We start from the raw sequence: 17,369 nt of genomic DNA, 5'->3' as shown, positions 1-17,369 counted from the left end.
CGGCATCGGCATTCGCCACGGCTCATGGGAGCCTGGGGTCCGCTTTGGAAACTACTCCCAAGATTTGGCGTAGGCACTAGTTTTATGAAAGTGACTGCCATCTGACCTTCCAACCCGAAGAGTAACTAGGCCTTATTATAATTTAATTATAATATTATAATTTGTTGCAAAACAAATTCACCACAGTACTGGTACCGGTACCATTGTCTATAATAGACATGTCCCATTCCCATCCCTACTGCTAATCGTAAAGGCGCGCCATTATTTGAAACGACCAATGGTAGCACCGTTCGCGCCCGCCTCACCCCGCAAGGATTGGTGATTTGCGTCTCGAACAATATCGCTTGCATTTGGCTTCTAGTGGGGTGTTCTGTGTGTGGACGCATTGCGTTGCAGATGTAACTTTTCGCGAATTCTGCGGACGAATTGGCAAGCGACATATCGCCGATAATAGTATATTACTGCAGAGGAAAAAGCGTGATTTCGATTTAATCGGAAGAAGTGAAAGAACGAAGATGAATAGATTTCACGAATCGCTATGAACACATCATCAATATTTATCTTTTCAAAAAAATCAAGGTAATTCGATAATAAAATCAATTATTTAAGCCATCACTCCTGCACTGGAATTTTAAGATTAGATCAGATAAAAGAAACATAAAATTTAGATTTTGCAGGTTCTAAGTTTTGTGATCCGATGCATCTTGTATTCAACTGAAACTGTGACTTGAACTTACTGCTTGGCTTTGGGCTTGAACATGTTGACGTCGATCTTGACGTCGTTGATGATGATGTTGTAGAGGAACTTGCCGATGTTCTGTCGCATCTCCATCGGCCACGGGGTCTCCTCCATGTCCTAAAACAAAACACAATAATAATTGACAGTCAACAATCTTACATGCGCTATACGTTCGAAAATAGTTTAAAAAAAATAAAGTTAAGGATAGAGATAATAACTCACCAAACTAGCGCCCTCTCTGTTTCTATGCACCAACATTTGCCACGCCTGCCGACTATTTAATGGCATATCAGTTCCTAATGCACTGCGATCCATGTACCATTCGCAGTATTGCTCTTAGATTCTATATCTTCTACCTATCGCGACAGTCCATATAGGTAGATAAATTATCATTTGAACCTTATAGTTAAGGATAGAGATGATAACTCACCAAACTAGCGCCCTTCTGTTCCTATGTATCAGCATCTGCCACGCCTGTCTACTGTTGAGCGGCACGTGAGTTCCTAACGCACTGCGATCCATGTACCATTCGCAGTATTGCTCGTAGACTATAATTTCTACCTACCGTGACAGGTATTGTAGGTAAGTTATCATTTGAACCTTATAGTAATGGATAGAGATAGTAACTCACCAAACTAGCGCCCTCTCTGTTCCTATGCACCAGCATCTGCCACGCCTGTCTACTGTTGAGCGGCACGTCAGTTCCTAACGCACTGCGATCCATGTACCATTCGCAGTATTGCTCGTAGATTTTGGAGATTTTCGACAGGACTCCATTCTTGCGGTATTGTTCTACTTGGTATCTGTGAAATAATTGCATTTGTTATTCATTGATGATTCGCAATAATGCTTAGTTTTCCGTTTCAAGTTCCTAATCAAACAAAACCTAATTTATTCAAGAAGCGAAAGCGATTTGGCGCGTCAAAGGCAAAGAAGGTACTGACTAGTAATTATTTTAAATACATGATAATAAATCAATCAAATTCCCTTATGATTTTGTCATAAAAACTCATTGTTTACATTGTTCTATAAAAAATGAACCGAAGCTAACGGCTGCCCGACCTTCAAAGTGAGACCTTGTTTTCAGACGCCTATGTCCAATTATCAAAGCGAGGGCCGTTATTATGATTACACTTCTGGTAGACGAGGTCACGCTGCAGCAGCTTCAGCGTGGGACTGTACGTCTCGCTGCCGTCCACCAGCTTGTTGATCTCGCCCATTATCAGCTCCACGAACAACTAGCAGGTGAACTCACTTCTGGTAGACCTGCGTGCCGAGGTCACGCTGCAGCAGCTTCAGCGTGGGACTGTACGTCTCGCTGCCGTCCACCAGCTTGTTGATCTCGCCCATTATCAGCTCCACGAACAACTAGCAGGTGAACTCACTTCTGGTAGACCTGCGTGCCGAGGTCACGCTGCAGCAGCTTCAGCGAGGGACTGTACGTCTCGCTGCCGTCCACCAGCTTGTTGACCTCAGCATTACCAGCTCCACGAACAACTAGCAGGTGAACTCACTTCTGGTAGACCTGCGTGCCGAGGTCACGCTGCAGCAGCTTCAGCGTGGGGCTGTACGTCTCGCTGCCGTCCACCAGCTTGTTGATCTCGCCCATTATCAGCTCCACGAACTGGTCAGTCTGTTAAAATAATAAAGTGTGTCAAAAATATTTAAACACATCCATGGTTTTACAAAATGTAATTCAAACTCGCTCACTTTAGTTAGTGCAGAAAAATCTAAAACTACAAAACATAAATAAAATTGTCAACACAAGACCGATTTTGTCCTCTACAGTTTAAATTTAGTGTACTCCACATTTGCTTGACTTGCGAGAGATTTTAACGGCGCAAAACCGATCACCACTCTGTCTCGATCGCTAGCAGTGTGAGCTAAGGTAAGAATAACAATATATGTACATACCTCTAACACTCTCAAGTAAGGATACAGAGCGATGGCCGAGTGTGACGCGAGGCTCTGTGATCGCAGCGTGCCCAAATTACGCTCGAATGATTCGCGCACCACCGATCTCCACTCTGCTTCGGTTGCTTGTAGTTTTTCTCGCTAAATTAATTAAACAACGCCGTTAATAATATAATTACACAGTACCAAATTCACGAAATATTTAAAACCGTTTAACCCCTCGTGTGCGGATGCGTCAAAAAATCGTGGGTTCCAACCTCGGCTATACCATGTAAAGAAAAAAAATGCAACAAGATGACCTAATTTTAGTAATTTTACGCACGGATCCGTGCATAAGCATACGAAGGGTTAAAACAAGCATACGGTCCGCCTGATGGAAAGCGGTCACCGTAACCTATGGACGCCTGCAACTCAAAGAGTGTCGCATGCGCGTTGCCGCCCCATTAGAAACTTGTACACTCCCTTTGCTGTGTGTGCACAGCAAAAAGGAGTGTACAAGTTCAAAGGAGGGTTTGGGTTGCCGACGACTCAAAGGACAATAGACGGAACAAATTAGTTCCGTAAGTCCTCCCGTGGTCAACACCCCGCACCCTCGTTGAGCTCTGGCAGCCTTACTCACCGGCAGGAACATAACACTATGAGACACTATTTTTTGTTTTATTATTTATACATAAATGTATATGTACTCGTACAGTAGTTACTGAGCGTTTTCCACAAAAAAGATTAAAAACCTATTCTCTTACATGGTAATAATTTTTGGGTTCGTCGAACTCAGAATTTCTAACATAATTATCCTAATCTGATATTTAAAAAAATTTCAAAAAGTATACTGTGACTGGTGACTGAGAAAAAATTACAATGTGCAAAAGCTACCCATATTCTTGCTATTATATTCTTGTATATAACCATTTAGTTGTTGAAGAAAAACATTCACACAACAACAACATAGGTCAACCAGCTCAGTAAATGCAAGGAGTACAGCACATTACTAATACTATGCCCACACTATGATGTATTAATACCAGACGTGTAATATTTTATTTTATCAACAAAAGCATAATAAAGGATTGTATTGTATTTTTCTATGAAAATAAAAAATAGGAAAGCAATATAGTAATAGTCGAATATTCCATTAAAAAATAAAAAATACTTAATAAATCCATAAAAGTTCAAATGATTAAAAAAAACTTCGGAATCGAACCCACGATCTTCTGCATCATAGTCGGTCGTTTGACAGAGACGCCATTTCGATTTACATTAGCAGTGTCGAAATACACGATATGTATCTTTGTTGACAAAATGCGTCATTATTTCTGAGTCTGCTTGAGTTAACTAAACCAATATCTTTAAATAATTACTTGTCAAGAGCCAAATGTCACTGATGACAATGTCAACTAAAAATGCGCGAAATATGACGGCTCTGTGTCTGTACACAAAATTTGGCACGCACATTTACGTAAAATTAATAAAAAATTCACATGAATTTGTCCACGATTTCTGTATCAAACAATGTCTTTCTTTCAATGTAAGCTCACATTCATTGCCTATCCAAAAGAGTTAGAAAAACCATTTACCTATTTAAAAAACTCCGTAATTCAGCTGACTTAACACTCCTTAAAACAATTTATATAGCGCTATGTCAGGCAATAATTACATACGGGATCACAGTATGGGGCAGTGCAGCAAAGACGACGATTTTAGTAGCCGAAAGAGCTCAGCGCTCGGTTCTAAAAGTCATGCTCAAGAAGCGGTTCAGATATCCAACAGACAAACTTTATTCTGAAGCTCAGGTACTAACAGTCCGTCAGCTCTTCTTTTATAGAATCGGCGTCACTGTGCACAAGTCTGCAATAACTAATGAAAACTATGGCGACCTGGTCTCCAAACGAGTGTTTAAATTGCCTGTACCTAAAGCAAACTCCAGTTTTGGTAGGCGCTTCGGGGATGTCCTTGGCTTCACTATTTATAACATAGTAGTTAATCGGGTAAACACTATAATCAACAGCTCTGTAATGGATGCGAAAAAATGCATATTTTCCTGGCTCGCTTCATTATCATATAGCGAAACGGAGGCTCTACTTAAAAAGTTGGTTTAAAATTAGTATAAATTTTGATTCTTTAGATTTTAACTTGCATGCTTCGTTTTCTCTTGTATTGTCACTTTGTGTTTTTATTTTTATGTTTTATTTATGGCATGGCACAGTACGATGAACTGGTCTCCCGCGATACAGGCCTGGCCTAGTGCGGGGACCTCTGATACTTCTGTATACGCAACGCTATGCGCATTTCTATTTAACAACTCTGTACCATTTTTGTAACTTTTCTTTCATATGTGCAATAAATTTTTATCTTATCTTATCTTATCATTCACTACCGCGACGACGGATAATGTATAGTAGATGTATGCGCATATTTTTATTTAGTTATAGTGTGCGGTGACTAAATAAATGGTAGATGTTTTTTGTATGGAAAGCGAGCCACCTTAAGGTGAGACAGGCCTAGTGAGGTCACAAACAAAATAAATCTGTAATTTTTCTTTTGCAAAATAAACTACTTTTTTCATAAACCTCACTTAATTTCTGGAAGGATTTCAAAAAATAAATACCTAAGTCTGATTTGTTTACGAGATATATGAACTTACGTATAACTTGACAGTCGGCGACGCGTCATCCTTAACGTCGATATTCTGCACCTCGATGCCCCCCTTCATCTCGATCTCCAGCTGCCGCCTGCCCCTCTCCTTGACCTTGTCCAAGGTCATGAGCCCGTGCGCGGGCGAGGTCAGCAGCCCCTGGCGGTTGTGCGCGTGGTCCAGCTTGAGCTGGGCGGTGAGGGGGCAGTCGTAGTCGAGGAGCGGGGGTTGTAGTGGGGGGTGAAGGAGGGGTGCAGGCGGCGCACTGCGCGGTAGACCAGCTCGTGTTGATCGTGGACGAATTGGGTTTTGTCTAGTAGGTCGTTTAGAGTTATGCTCTGGAAGAAAATTGGTTAAATAAAAAATAAAGACTTGACGACCGGTCAGGCTCAGTCGGTACCGGTAGTGACCCTGCCTGCTAAGCCGCGGTCCCGGGTTCGAATCCCAGTAAGGGCATTTATTTGTGTGATGAGCACAGATATTTGTTCCTGAGTCATGGATGTTTTTTATGTATATAAGTATGTATTTATCTATATGTATAAGTAAGTATATCGTCGCCTAGCACCCATAATACAAGCTTTGCTTAGTTTGGGGCTAGGTTGCTCTGTGTAAGGTGTCCCCCAATATTTAATTTATTTATTTAAAGATTGATTCATGAAAGCTGATATGAATGAAATGTTCATTGTGTGAGTGACACTCAGAGACACCATTTTATTGGTTAATGTGATATACATATGTATAGATATTTTCCTTCAGTCATTCATTCCAATCGTGCCAGGTGGGCATTGGGCAAGCACCGGCTAGTTCTTGGATAACTTATCTTGTGTTTTGCAAGAACAATATATAATAACCTAACCACAAATATAAATTTTGAAAAAACCCCCGACCGCGACACAGTAGACCGATTTTCATGAAACATGGCTAAGAACACTCCCGACTAATTCAGCTTTCAGACAAAAAAAAAACAAATCAGTTCATCCGTTCGGGAGCTACGATGCCACAGGCAGACACACAGACAGACAGACAGACAGACAGACACGTCAAACTTATAACACCCCGTCGTTTTTGCGTCGGGGGTTAAAAATTATTTTGAACTCTAAATACTTACGTACAGGGTCGAAAATGTTCTCATTAGTTTGTTTTTTGTAAAAAACATAGCATTGCAAGCGGAACATAAATGGGAATTTTAAATGATTCACGGTTATTTTCATTAGACTTATATTGACTGAGATATAAGACCGTGATTACCTATTCCGTTATCATGATGCATGCAACTGCGTCGAAATATCGGGACCTCGACAAAAATCAAAAAGGTAATCACGGTCTATATCCCGGTCAATATAAGTCTAAGGAACATATCAGCAGTTCTCGAAAAGTTTGTACAAAAATGAAGGAAAAAGTTAAATTTGTTTTTATTAATTCCTATTTTGTTACCAAGATTTAGTTGATGAATTGAGATTTTATTAAGTTTTATTTCGTCATTAAGGTTCTATAGTATCTATATTTCCTTAATTATAACAATTATCCTGTATACAGGGTGCCCATGAGGAAAGGGAAAAAATTAAACCACGCATTTCTGGGGTCATAAGGAGTAATAAATGTTATATAAACATAGGTCGAATTATGCTTTTTAATTTTGTAAAATTTTTCTTACATAATAAATACATAACTTTTGATTCTCTAGTATAACAGTGCCTTAGGGCGAGCTGGCAACGTTTGTTGTTGCTATCTCTTTTATTTTTACAAGAGGCAATGTCATGAAGACTTTTTTGGTCATAGATTATTCAAAGCGAGGTCTAATCCTTCTATGTTAATAACCGCAACACGCTAAATATTAAATAAGAAAGAGGTTGGTTTCACAAATACACGAATACGAAATATGTCTTTCTCGCTTCCTAAGACCACCAAAGAGAATCCTACTACTCAACAAACAGTTTACAAGAGTTTCGCCATCATAGATACTCTTTAGATGCAATAAATGAATGGCCACTTAAAAAATTTCCATGTCATTCAACATTCAGAATGACTTTAAACGTCAGTGTTGTTGTTTATTTTTGCAATGAACCTGGATTTATCAGAAATGGACTTTTAAACGAATAATATTAGTTTTACGAAGTACATACCTACATGAAGCTCTTAAAGAGTCACCGATTAATATTAAGAACAAGAGGGTTCTATCTCGTTCAGACGGTCAGCCTGTAATAACGGAAGTTTACTGAAACGATGTGTTGTGGTCGACTGAAATAAACTCTATCATGCATGTTCTATCCGGCAACATCGTGACTTGAGCATTTAGCTGTTCCAGGTGGGAGGAGGGATCCTAGACAGCCATCAAGGATTTGCAATTAAAATTATTCTTAAAAAGTGTATTGGAAATAGTGATAGTACTAGTTTATATTGTACGATTTAAATTGAATAATATTTAAGTTGTAATTGTAAATTGAATTTCAGGTCAGACTTTTTTAAATAAATGAATACTTCAGATATTGTTGTGTACGTTATTAATGGGCTAAATGAGATACATAATAATGAGCGTAAACTTTTAATAAAACTCAATACATAACTACAAAAAGAACTTGAAACGACATACATTAGCACATTTTACTACCATATCCGTAATGGAAAAAGGCATTCTATCTCTGAAACAAATATCATTTTCATTTAAATGAAAGGTATGTGGCTTTCCACGTTTAGGTACTAAGTACTTAAATACGAGAACTAACGATTCACAACTCAAAAGTTGTTGTTGGCTTGCGGGAAATTGCATTGCAACATTGCAATTAATTCGTAAACTGTTCTATTCTAAATTATTTACTGATGTTCCGTATTTTGGGATAAAATAAACATTTTTAGGGCTGACAAGTCAACAATGACATTATGCAACTGGGTTTGACTTATGCAGTCAATTTAGAAGTGTCAGTCTGGCAACGTCGCAATCATAAAGGTGTTTTGTACTGGTGATTTACTTACAACTTTTTTACACAAAAATGGCAATATCTCTAAAATAAAGCCGAATTAAGCAAACATTAATTAGCATTTTTAACTTCTAATATGGTCAGGAATATGATGTTAAAATATTTCCCTTTCCTCATGGGCACCGTGTATATCTCACGAAAGTCGACTTATATTACTAAACGTTGGTAACAAAATAGGATCAATTAAAATTTGCTGACGTGGCTATGTACAAAGTTGACGGGAACTGCTGATATGGGGTTTGTTTCTACATACCTTTTCCTGCATCTGCTCATAGTATTGTTGCAACACTGCCTCTTTATCTTTGATGTTGCTCCTCTCGATACATTCGAAGGTAGCAGCGTAGGTCTGTGCGTTCGGCGCGATACCGTCTGTCGCCATAGATGTTAACAAGTCCTTCGTTTGGTCCAGGAGACCCTAAAATAGAATTGTCAGATAAATGTTTGACGTTCCTGGTACAGACACAAACGATACAAAATTAAAATTTTGAAAAAAAACCCCGAGTAAAGAGAGAACACTCCCGACTGGAAGAGATCCCTTAAAGGGATAAGTTCGCCTTTGTACTAGTGATAAGCTCTTTTTCTTGTGTGTTGTATTATTTTCTGGTACAATAAAGTGTTTTACTACTACTACTAATTCAGTTTTCAAAGAAAAAAAAACCAATCGGTTCATCTGTCCGAAAGCTACGATGCCACAATTAGACACACATACACACACAAACAGACAGTTGTATGTGCGTCGGGGGTAAAAAATGAATTATTTCGATATAACTACTAATAAGATTAAAAAAAAATACAATATTATAATTTCCGCTGCCAAAATTATGTCAAAATAAATTTAGTCAAGGCACAAATTAAGAACTCAGTGAACAAGAGTGCCGTTGCGAACGCCCTGAACATTTTACAATCGAAATGCATATCGTTACCTACTGAATAAATATCATAACTTTACCATGAACGCGTATCCATGTAGAAGTGTATTGTACACTTTGATGTCCGTGATCTTTGGATGGTCGGGCACCTTGGCGCCCCTCTGCCGATAATACTGTAGAACTTTGCGGGCCTGAAAAAAACGTCAACATAAAATACCTTAGTTAAAACCACAGACCTATCATTTCGCTTACACTTAAAGACTGCTGGAGTGTGCAAAGGAGAAGCTTTCACGTATATGATCATCCTATGAGTGCAAAAGAGGCAGACTACAAATGAAAAAACGTGACCATTTTTGATGACAGGCATCGGCCGCTAGCGGCCTACTCAATTTAAGTTAACGGATTAATCGTACTTTTCAGTATAAAAAGTTGTATTTAGATAACACAGTGTTCCGTTTGGATTAAACAGAAAAGCTTATCGTACATAATTTCTGAATTAAATATTCCTAATGACACTTGACATTGGTCCAGTTTTTGTCTCACTTTTGATATTCGACAGTTCTTCTTTGTCATCCTACTTCTATGGCTAAAACCACAGATATGGGAAGGAAAGAGATCAGACATGCCGGGCGGTTTGTATAGGCTACTTGCCTCCTAGTCAAATCAGCTTCTTTTTAAGAACTGTCAAAATGAATTTGAACGACTTGCTAATATGGAATTAATATGAATTCGAATTGAGTGACGTCACGGTCGATTCAGTTACTTTATATATTACCTGACTTATTAAATAGAAATTGGATTTAAAAATAACTTCTGTCCATGTTTTCTTATGAATTATGATTATCTGATGCTTTATTTCGTGCATGGTATTGGCTACGTGCACGACAATTACGGCACCTACCATGTGAACTTGAAGTGGAAAATGTCAAAAGATGACATGTAAACAAACATATATTTTAACGATTTTTCGTTTATTTTAAATAAATCGAATAACAAGAGCTACTATTTCAAGTGTAATTTAGGTAGATAGATTATAAAGACATGGATATAATAATAAAAAATCAGTTTCCAAAGCATTAATCACGGCATAAACTTCCAACCCCAGACCACAGAAAGAGGCAATAAATTGGTGCTGGCAGGGCATATAAGGCATATAATCTTTTACGGTAGGAAAAATACTAACAGCGTATTGAACAATATTAGGTAGACAAAGCTAAAATAATTTATTATAATGTTTTGTTTTGACATATCACTTGACGTTTTCTTTTAACGGCAGTTATCCATTTTGTTCTTTGATCCAATTTCCAGTGTGCTCTAAGAAACGCATAGAACGTGCAATGACTATTTATGCCATTATTTTTACAATTTACAACGAAATAACATTGGTGCCCCATTTCAAACATTACACATTGTATTATATTTTATGAGTTTTGATAGATGACAAACCACTTTCAGTGTCAATTTTGACCACCGCAAGCACTGCGATCGCTTTGCTTACCCCCTCCATGCACTTCGCACGAAGCCAATAATATATTTTATTTTAAGAACAGTCAAATTCCCTATTTAATACGCCTGTAGTAAGTTCTTGAACCCACACACACACACACTTGTAAATGGACGTTCCTATTGGGCTATTGTGCAATACATGCGCATCATTTCCATGTCTGTATACATGCAAATGACGAGAATTACCAGTGAGTCGTGTCATCATCATCACACACGCACACAATGACAACTGTATTCTCAATTCATTTGACTTTCAGCACAGTATAATAAAGAGTACTATCGTACAGTATGGCCACTCCCGTTCCCCGCTGAAAGTGCCGCCCACCTCCTCTCGGCTACCCCACAGTTACCGCCTGTCAAAAACGCGAACAGTCGACCTGTCATATTTCACTCATACAAGCATAGTATGCGGTCACCTACACGCGCTTAGACTGTCTGCTAGGAACGCGCCTCTTTCATATATTTTATCGCCAATGTCTGAGGTGTGCTAATGTGCTTTTAGTAACTTGCCTGCGTTTAGTAAACATACATTTAAACAGTGACCTTATTTTTTCGTAAATAGGTAAAAACGCAAAATCTTGACATCTGTTTTGCTATGCTCTCTATCTTATCTCTAATACTTTGGCGTTAACAGATTCTTGTGCTAAATAAAAGTAGATCAGACATCTTATCTCTCAGCTCAGATTTCATAATAACAAACATTCGGCAACAATTAGTAGTAGTATTCGTCAGTTCGTTAGTATAAAGGTTGATGAACTTTTTATCTCAACAATTTAATTATGTCGCATAATCGAAAAAAACGTTTAGCAAAATCGATACATCTAACAGTTTACTATCTTTTCCATTACAATTCAGAATTAGAAATACTTGGGTCACACTTTACATTATATTTTTTCTAATTTTTATTTTGTAATGTGACATCCATATGCCGTTGCGCTTACAACCGTAGGCGCTTTTTAGAACGGTGATCCTACAATTGCACTAGAAAATCCTTCAAATGAAGAGTGAACAGGCATCTTCTGGGCGAGCTCACTCCATCGTAGGCCACGTCTTTGCCTTTGGCTAGTCTGTGGCCAAAAGTTAGCCCATTTATAATAATAACTAGATTTTTCCCACGGCTTCGCCCGCGTACCTACTAAAAGTATTGTCAAATTTAGACCCCATTCCACCCCCTTAGGAGGTGAATTTTGAAAAATCCTTTCTTAGTGACAAAGGTTTAGAAGACTAAATCTTATAAGGAACCTATGTGCCAAATTTGAAATCTCTAGAATCAGTGGTTGCGGCTGTGCGTTCATCTGTCACTCAGTCAGTTTCTTCTATAAAAGAAGATATATAAGATATTTAGATAAAAAGAAAATCTCTTTGTAACATCTATTTTTGTTTGCAAAAGCGCACCCCGCTGGCTCCACAGACAACCAGCGCCGTTTACCACGCTAGCCGTGTCAACTGCAATGCTGAGTGGAGACCATTTTAGGCCTCACATCGTTATTACTACGTTTTACTTTGTGAAACTTTTTACCCTATGTGTTATTTCTACCTATTGATGTGTTGCCTGAATAAATGATTTCTATTATTTTATATTAATCTAAAATCTAACTGAGCTAACTAACAAAGGAAGAAAGAGTTACAAAGAAAAGAAAGCTAACATGTGGAATTAGTCAAATCTAATATTTAATAGCCTGACAAATAGCACGCGTCTCGGTGAATGAAATGATCTATATCAAAGAGGATCGTGTATTATAGAGAGTTACTGTCAAAGTAAAATGCGTAATCTCAGTGCATAGACTGCCATCTCTCGACACAAGCTTACAATTTATAAACCTCAATTTCGACAATTTGGCCCATATTCTCAACTTGATATGTGTTAAAATGTCATACAGGGTGCCCGGTAATTAATGGACAACCTTTTAACCACCAAGAGGGCACCTTATACTGGTCCAGAAAATCGATATTAAGGTTTAGTAAAAGTCGCCTGGTTTTCGGGATTTTCACACTTTTTAAAATTTCAATGGATATTAATGGACAACCTTTTAACCACCAAGAGGGCACCTTATACTGGTCCAGAAAATCGACTTTAAGGTTTAGTAAAAGTCGCCTGGTTTTCGAGATTTTCACACTTGTTAAAATTTTAGGTAGTATTAAAATTTTAAAAAGTGTCAAAATCTCGAAAACCAGGCGACAGGCCTTTTAATCACCAAGAGGGCACTTTATACTGGTCCAGAAAATCGACATTAAGGTTTAGTAAAAGTCGCCAAGTTTTCGAGATTTTTTTAAAATTTTAATACTACCTAAAATTTTAAAAAGTGTGAATTTCTCGAAAACCAGGCGACTTTTACTAAACCTTAAAGTCGATTTTCTGGACCAGTATAAGGTGCCCTCTTGGTGGTTAAAAGGTTGTCCATTAATTACCGGGCACCCGGTATATTAATATTAGCGACATCTAGGCAAGCGTGCCCCAAAGGTGTAACGACATCTAGACCACCGTACCTTTTTCTATATGGTTCTGAGGTACGTTTTTTTTCTTAGGCTGTAGCTGTCTATAGTCTATACGGAGTTACATATCGTCACTACTTTTAAAAAAACTTGTATTCGTCTGTCAATGAAAAGAAAATTGTATTAAGTATGTATGGAATGCATATATACTTACTACGTTTTGTCTTTGAGGAGCAATGTGAGATACGAGATGTTTTAAAAGTAGTGACGATATAACTTTGTCTATATAGTACATCCTTACCTCCTGCACCATGTTGAGCGAGCACAGCAGTTGTAGATGCGCAGCGAGCAGTCGCTCCAGGGCTTCCTGCTTGCCCTGCAGTTCCAGCTGCTTCATGTCCGTCTTCATATTGATTTCCTGCTTCGCTCTACGCTTCTCTAGCTTGGCCTTTTTCTTCTGCTTTATCGCTTGTTTGCTGTAAGAAGATTGGCAGTGTTCATAATCTATTCTAGTTTTTTTTTAACCCTTAAATGCATGGTGATGTATATATGCATTAGATATTTGATGGCCCGTGGTCCGATATGTAGTTTTCCACAATCACATTTATTGCTTAATTATTATTCATTATTTATTACTATTTAATAAACAATTAAATAAATTAAATAATATACTGATTTACTATTTATTATTTAAGGATTAAGATGAAATGGCGGAAAAGTGTAAAAAAACAGGATGATGGCGATTTTTAGTATGTAATTTAGGCTGATTTTTTCGAAGTTAACATACATGATTGGCAATGTAAATTAGAGTTGTGCCGTTCCCGAGAACGTTCTCTCGTTTGTATGGGAAATGTTTTCTCAGGAGAATATTCTCCATAGTAAAATGAGAACGTTCCCGAGAACGGCACAACTCTAATGTAAATAAAAATGATAATGAACTATGTTCATCATATTTTCATTTTTGTAGTTACATACTGAGTGAGAAACATAGTGTTTTAAATCATTTTAATAAATCTTACAAGCTAATAACTTAAGTTTTTAAAATTAAATAGCCTCAGTCCATTGGTGGGACTATTTTGCCAGTGTCAAGGTGATATAAGCTAATTGTTATTGATTTTAGTACGGTAAGTACGACAGTGTACGGTAGTTAGCACTTGTAAATTGCTAGCTAGATTTTACAAGGGCACGTGGACTATCGGCCGTTGACGACAAAAAAGTGGTTAAACGCGTTTCGAGATTAATTCTTCATCAGCTTCTCACTATAACATTAGTTTACTGCTTAATAAGCTATCGATATTACACTTTAAACAACATTAATGAGCAAAAGAAGGAGAAATTATTCACGACACGATACCGCTAACATGGCGTTCGAACCGGAAGTCACAGCTAATAACTTAAATAATTAATTCTTTAGCACATATAATTATATTATCCATTGTTTATTCGAAAAAAAAAGAAATATAAAAAAAACAATTATTTTATTATATTAGACTATAAAATAAGATTTTTTCACATGTTTCTTATTTATAAATTAGTCAATAAAATTGTGTGTCTGATTCTAAAATTTACACATGGGTTTAATAATTCGAAGCCCATACGTCAAATATGAACACTCAATTTTGAATTGTACCAAAATTAAATTAATTAAAGTGTCGTTCAAATCTTTAAGCTGGCTCCCTGGGGAGCCGGTCAATGGGGCTTGAAAGATTAAGGGCAGTTGCACCAAACCATCTGTCACTGTTAAAGCATTCGTTAAATTTTATTGCATGAGAAGTTTCATAGACCTCTGCTGCGTGACGATGATGTGTCTGTCAAATGATAGTGGTAGAGTAAACGCAACTTACGCTTTTTTGACATTAAGCCTCTTGACCTCAAGCGCCGCCTCTCTCTGTCCGAACTCGAGGTCGTGCGGCTCGTGGGCTTCGTTGTGCAGCGCTGGGTCGTCGTAGATGTCTTCTATGGCAGGGTGGGCTAGGCCTTGGCTTCTAGAAGTGACAAATTTGGTTTGTTAGGTAATCTTATACTTTTAAACGAGCAATTCTTGTATATTGGTTCTCAAAGGTCGGCAACGCATAAGTGGCTCCCATGATGTTGCTTATGTCCATGGGCGGCGATGACTGCTTACCATCAGGCGGCTCGTCTGCTCGTTTGCTGCCTATTTCATAAAAAAAAAAAATATTTATTTATATATACCGACGATCTCGGAAACCGCTCTAACGATTTAGCTGAAATTTGTTATGTGGGGGTTTTCGGGGGTGAAAAATCGATCTAGCGTAGCCTTAGATGCCGGAAAACGCGAATTTTCGAGTTTTCATGCGTTTTTCTTTCGCGTTAGTAAACGTAAAATATGGTCGTTAATTTCGCCGCGCGCGCATCGATTCCGCTTAGCTCAGTCGTACGAGGTCGGTCTAATGTACGCAGATAGATCGTAGGTGTCAGGGTTTCGAATCCCGGCCACAAATTAAGTTTTTGTTTTGTCTTTTTTTTTGTTTTTGTATTTATAAGAGTTTTTTTATATTAAAATAGAACCGAGCGCTCGGTCGCCCAGATATTATGTACAGTCACCAGCAATAATATGTTACTCTTCAAAGGCCGCAATATATGTGACACAATCTTTTGGTTCTAACTACACATAAGACCGTCAGTTTTTTTTTAAATGTTGATGAACATAATAATATTGTTGCTAGTCTAGTGACTGTACAATTTGAGTAAGTAAGTCAAGTGATTTTGTTCCAATTATTGGGTCACTATCAAGTTTATCTTATCGCTAAACGACTATTTCAGCTAGATGTCAGAAAATGTAAATATACAGTCAGCATAAAGTCAATTCAGCTGGGATGACTTGAAAGTAGAATACTCAATCAGCAAAAAGTTAATTTAACTGGATGGCTAAGACTTAGAATGAATGAGTAGCCAAACGTCTGGAAATATACATAGTCCGTATGATTAGCATATCTAAAAAGTCAAAAGTGAAGTTAGTTAATTGACGTCAACACAGAACGATACAGTAGCAAAACGTCCGGAAATATAATGTGTCATGGACGTCATGGTTTATAATAAATATGTAACAGTTCTTATTAACAGTGCGAGAAGGTTTGAATTCTCAAGGCACTTAAGCATTTTAAAACCAGACGTTTTGCTAACGGGTCGTTCGGCGTTTATTCTTTTTAGCAATAAAAACATTAAACAATCCAGACTTTTTGCTCCTCGACTGTTTAGCGTTCATGTCTGTTTTGTAATACAGACATTCGAAGATGAAGGTGTTTTGCAGTTAGATCATTTTAAATTGTTACGTTTTAAGATCCAGACGTTTTGCTAAAGACGCATTTAGCATTCATGTCTACGTAGCCACAAAGACATAACACAATCCAGACATGTCAGCTATATAGTCTTTTAGCGATAAGGTAAATTTGATAGTGACCCCAATTATTAGATGTAAGCCTGTTATAGTATCCTAATGCTTATAAACTGAAATAGATAGAGTGTATGGTATCTATTTCAGTTTATAATTTATATATAGTAGTGTTACTACTTAAAAAAACAAATCAAAAAAATATTTAATAAAAATAATTTGATTTGTTCCCTATATCCTAATGCTGCGCAAGGACCTCAGTTAGCTACTCTTATGAACAGTAAAAGCCAAAAAATGCTATGTAAATATTTGAAAAAATTAAAAGTTGCACTTGCTACAGCCCATCCATCACCTTTTAATACTTTTCGAAATAGATTTACAAGAAAGGAAATTAATAATAATAACACCACTGTGTTATATAATATTCAGTCAAAATTATGTTGAATTGCCGTATACTTACTTTTGATATCTTTTATTATAATGAAACATTTATAAGAAACTAGCTTTTGCCCGCGGCTTCGCTCGCGTTAGAAAGAGACAAAAAGTAGCCTATGTCACTCTCCATCCCTTCAACTATCTCCACTTAAAAAATCACTTCAATTTGTCGCTCAGTTTTGCCGTGAAAGACGGACAAACAAACAGACACACACACTTTCCCATTTATAATATTAGTATGGATAATCATGAAATTGACTTACTGTAAACTAGAAAAGGAATTAAGCAGCTCCTGGTCATAGGAGTCTATCTGGTTTTCAATGAACAGCTCCCTAAACACAGTATGTGGGCTCTTCGGCAGAGGCTGGAGGGGCGTCTCTTCCAACTTGGAGTCTGGGGTGATCATATCAAACTCCTGCGTCAGGCCTTCGGTGATGGCATACCTGAACAAAGAGTGAATTTTGATACAACATAACACACATTTTCTTTTCACTTTATGGTCACAAAAATATGA

The 17,369-nt window shown here is 37.6% G+C and overlaps 1 protein-coding gene across 1 annotated transcript in view; it reads right to left on the bottom strand.

Moving 5' to 3' along the window:
• LOC125231373 (DNA-directed RNA polymerase, mitochondrial) overlaps positions 1 to 17,369 on the bottom strand; it is a 29,769-nt gene that overhangs the window by 11,080 nt on the left and 1,320 nt on the right. The window contains 11 exon segments of the mRNA XM_048136816.1: positions 738 to 856; positions 1,371 to 1,542; positions 2,254 to 2,372; positions 2,654 to 2,794; positions 5,295 to 5,515; positions 5,518 to 5,623; positions 8,514 to 8,675; positions 9,210 to 9,320; positions 13,370 to 13,544; positions 14,913 to 15,053; positions 17,119 to 17,298. Coding sequence (XP_047992773.1) covers positions 738 to 856; positions 1,371 to 1,542; positions 2,254 to 2,372; positions 2,654 to 2,794; positions 5,295 to 5,515; positions 5,518 to 5,623; positions 8,514 to 8,675; positions 9,210 to 9,320; positions 13,370 to 13,544; positions 14,913 to 15,053; positions 17,119 to 17,298 — 1,647 coding nt within the window.

The sequence above is a fragment of the Leguminivora glycinivorella genome, chromosome 11, assembly GCF_023078275.1.
Source record: "Leguminivora glycinivorella isolate SPB_JAAS2020 chromosome 11, LegGlyc_1.1, whole genome shotgun sequence".
Taxonomy (NCBI): domain Eukaryota; kingdom Metazoa; phylum Arthropoda; class Insecta; order Lepidoptera; family Tortricidae; genus Leguminivora; species Leguminivora glycinivorella.
The sequence above is the reverse complement of the archived record's forward strand: the minus strand, read 5'-3'. Positions and strand labels throughout refer to the sequence as shown.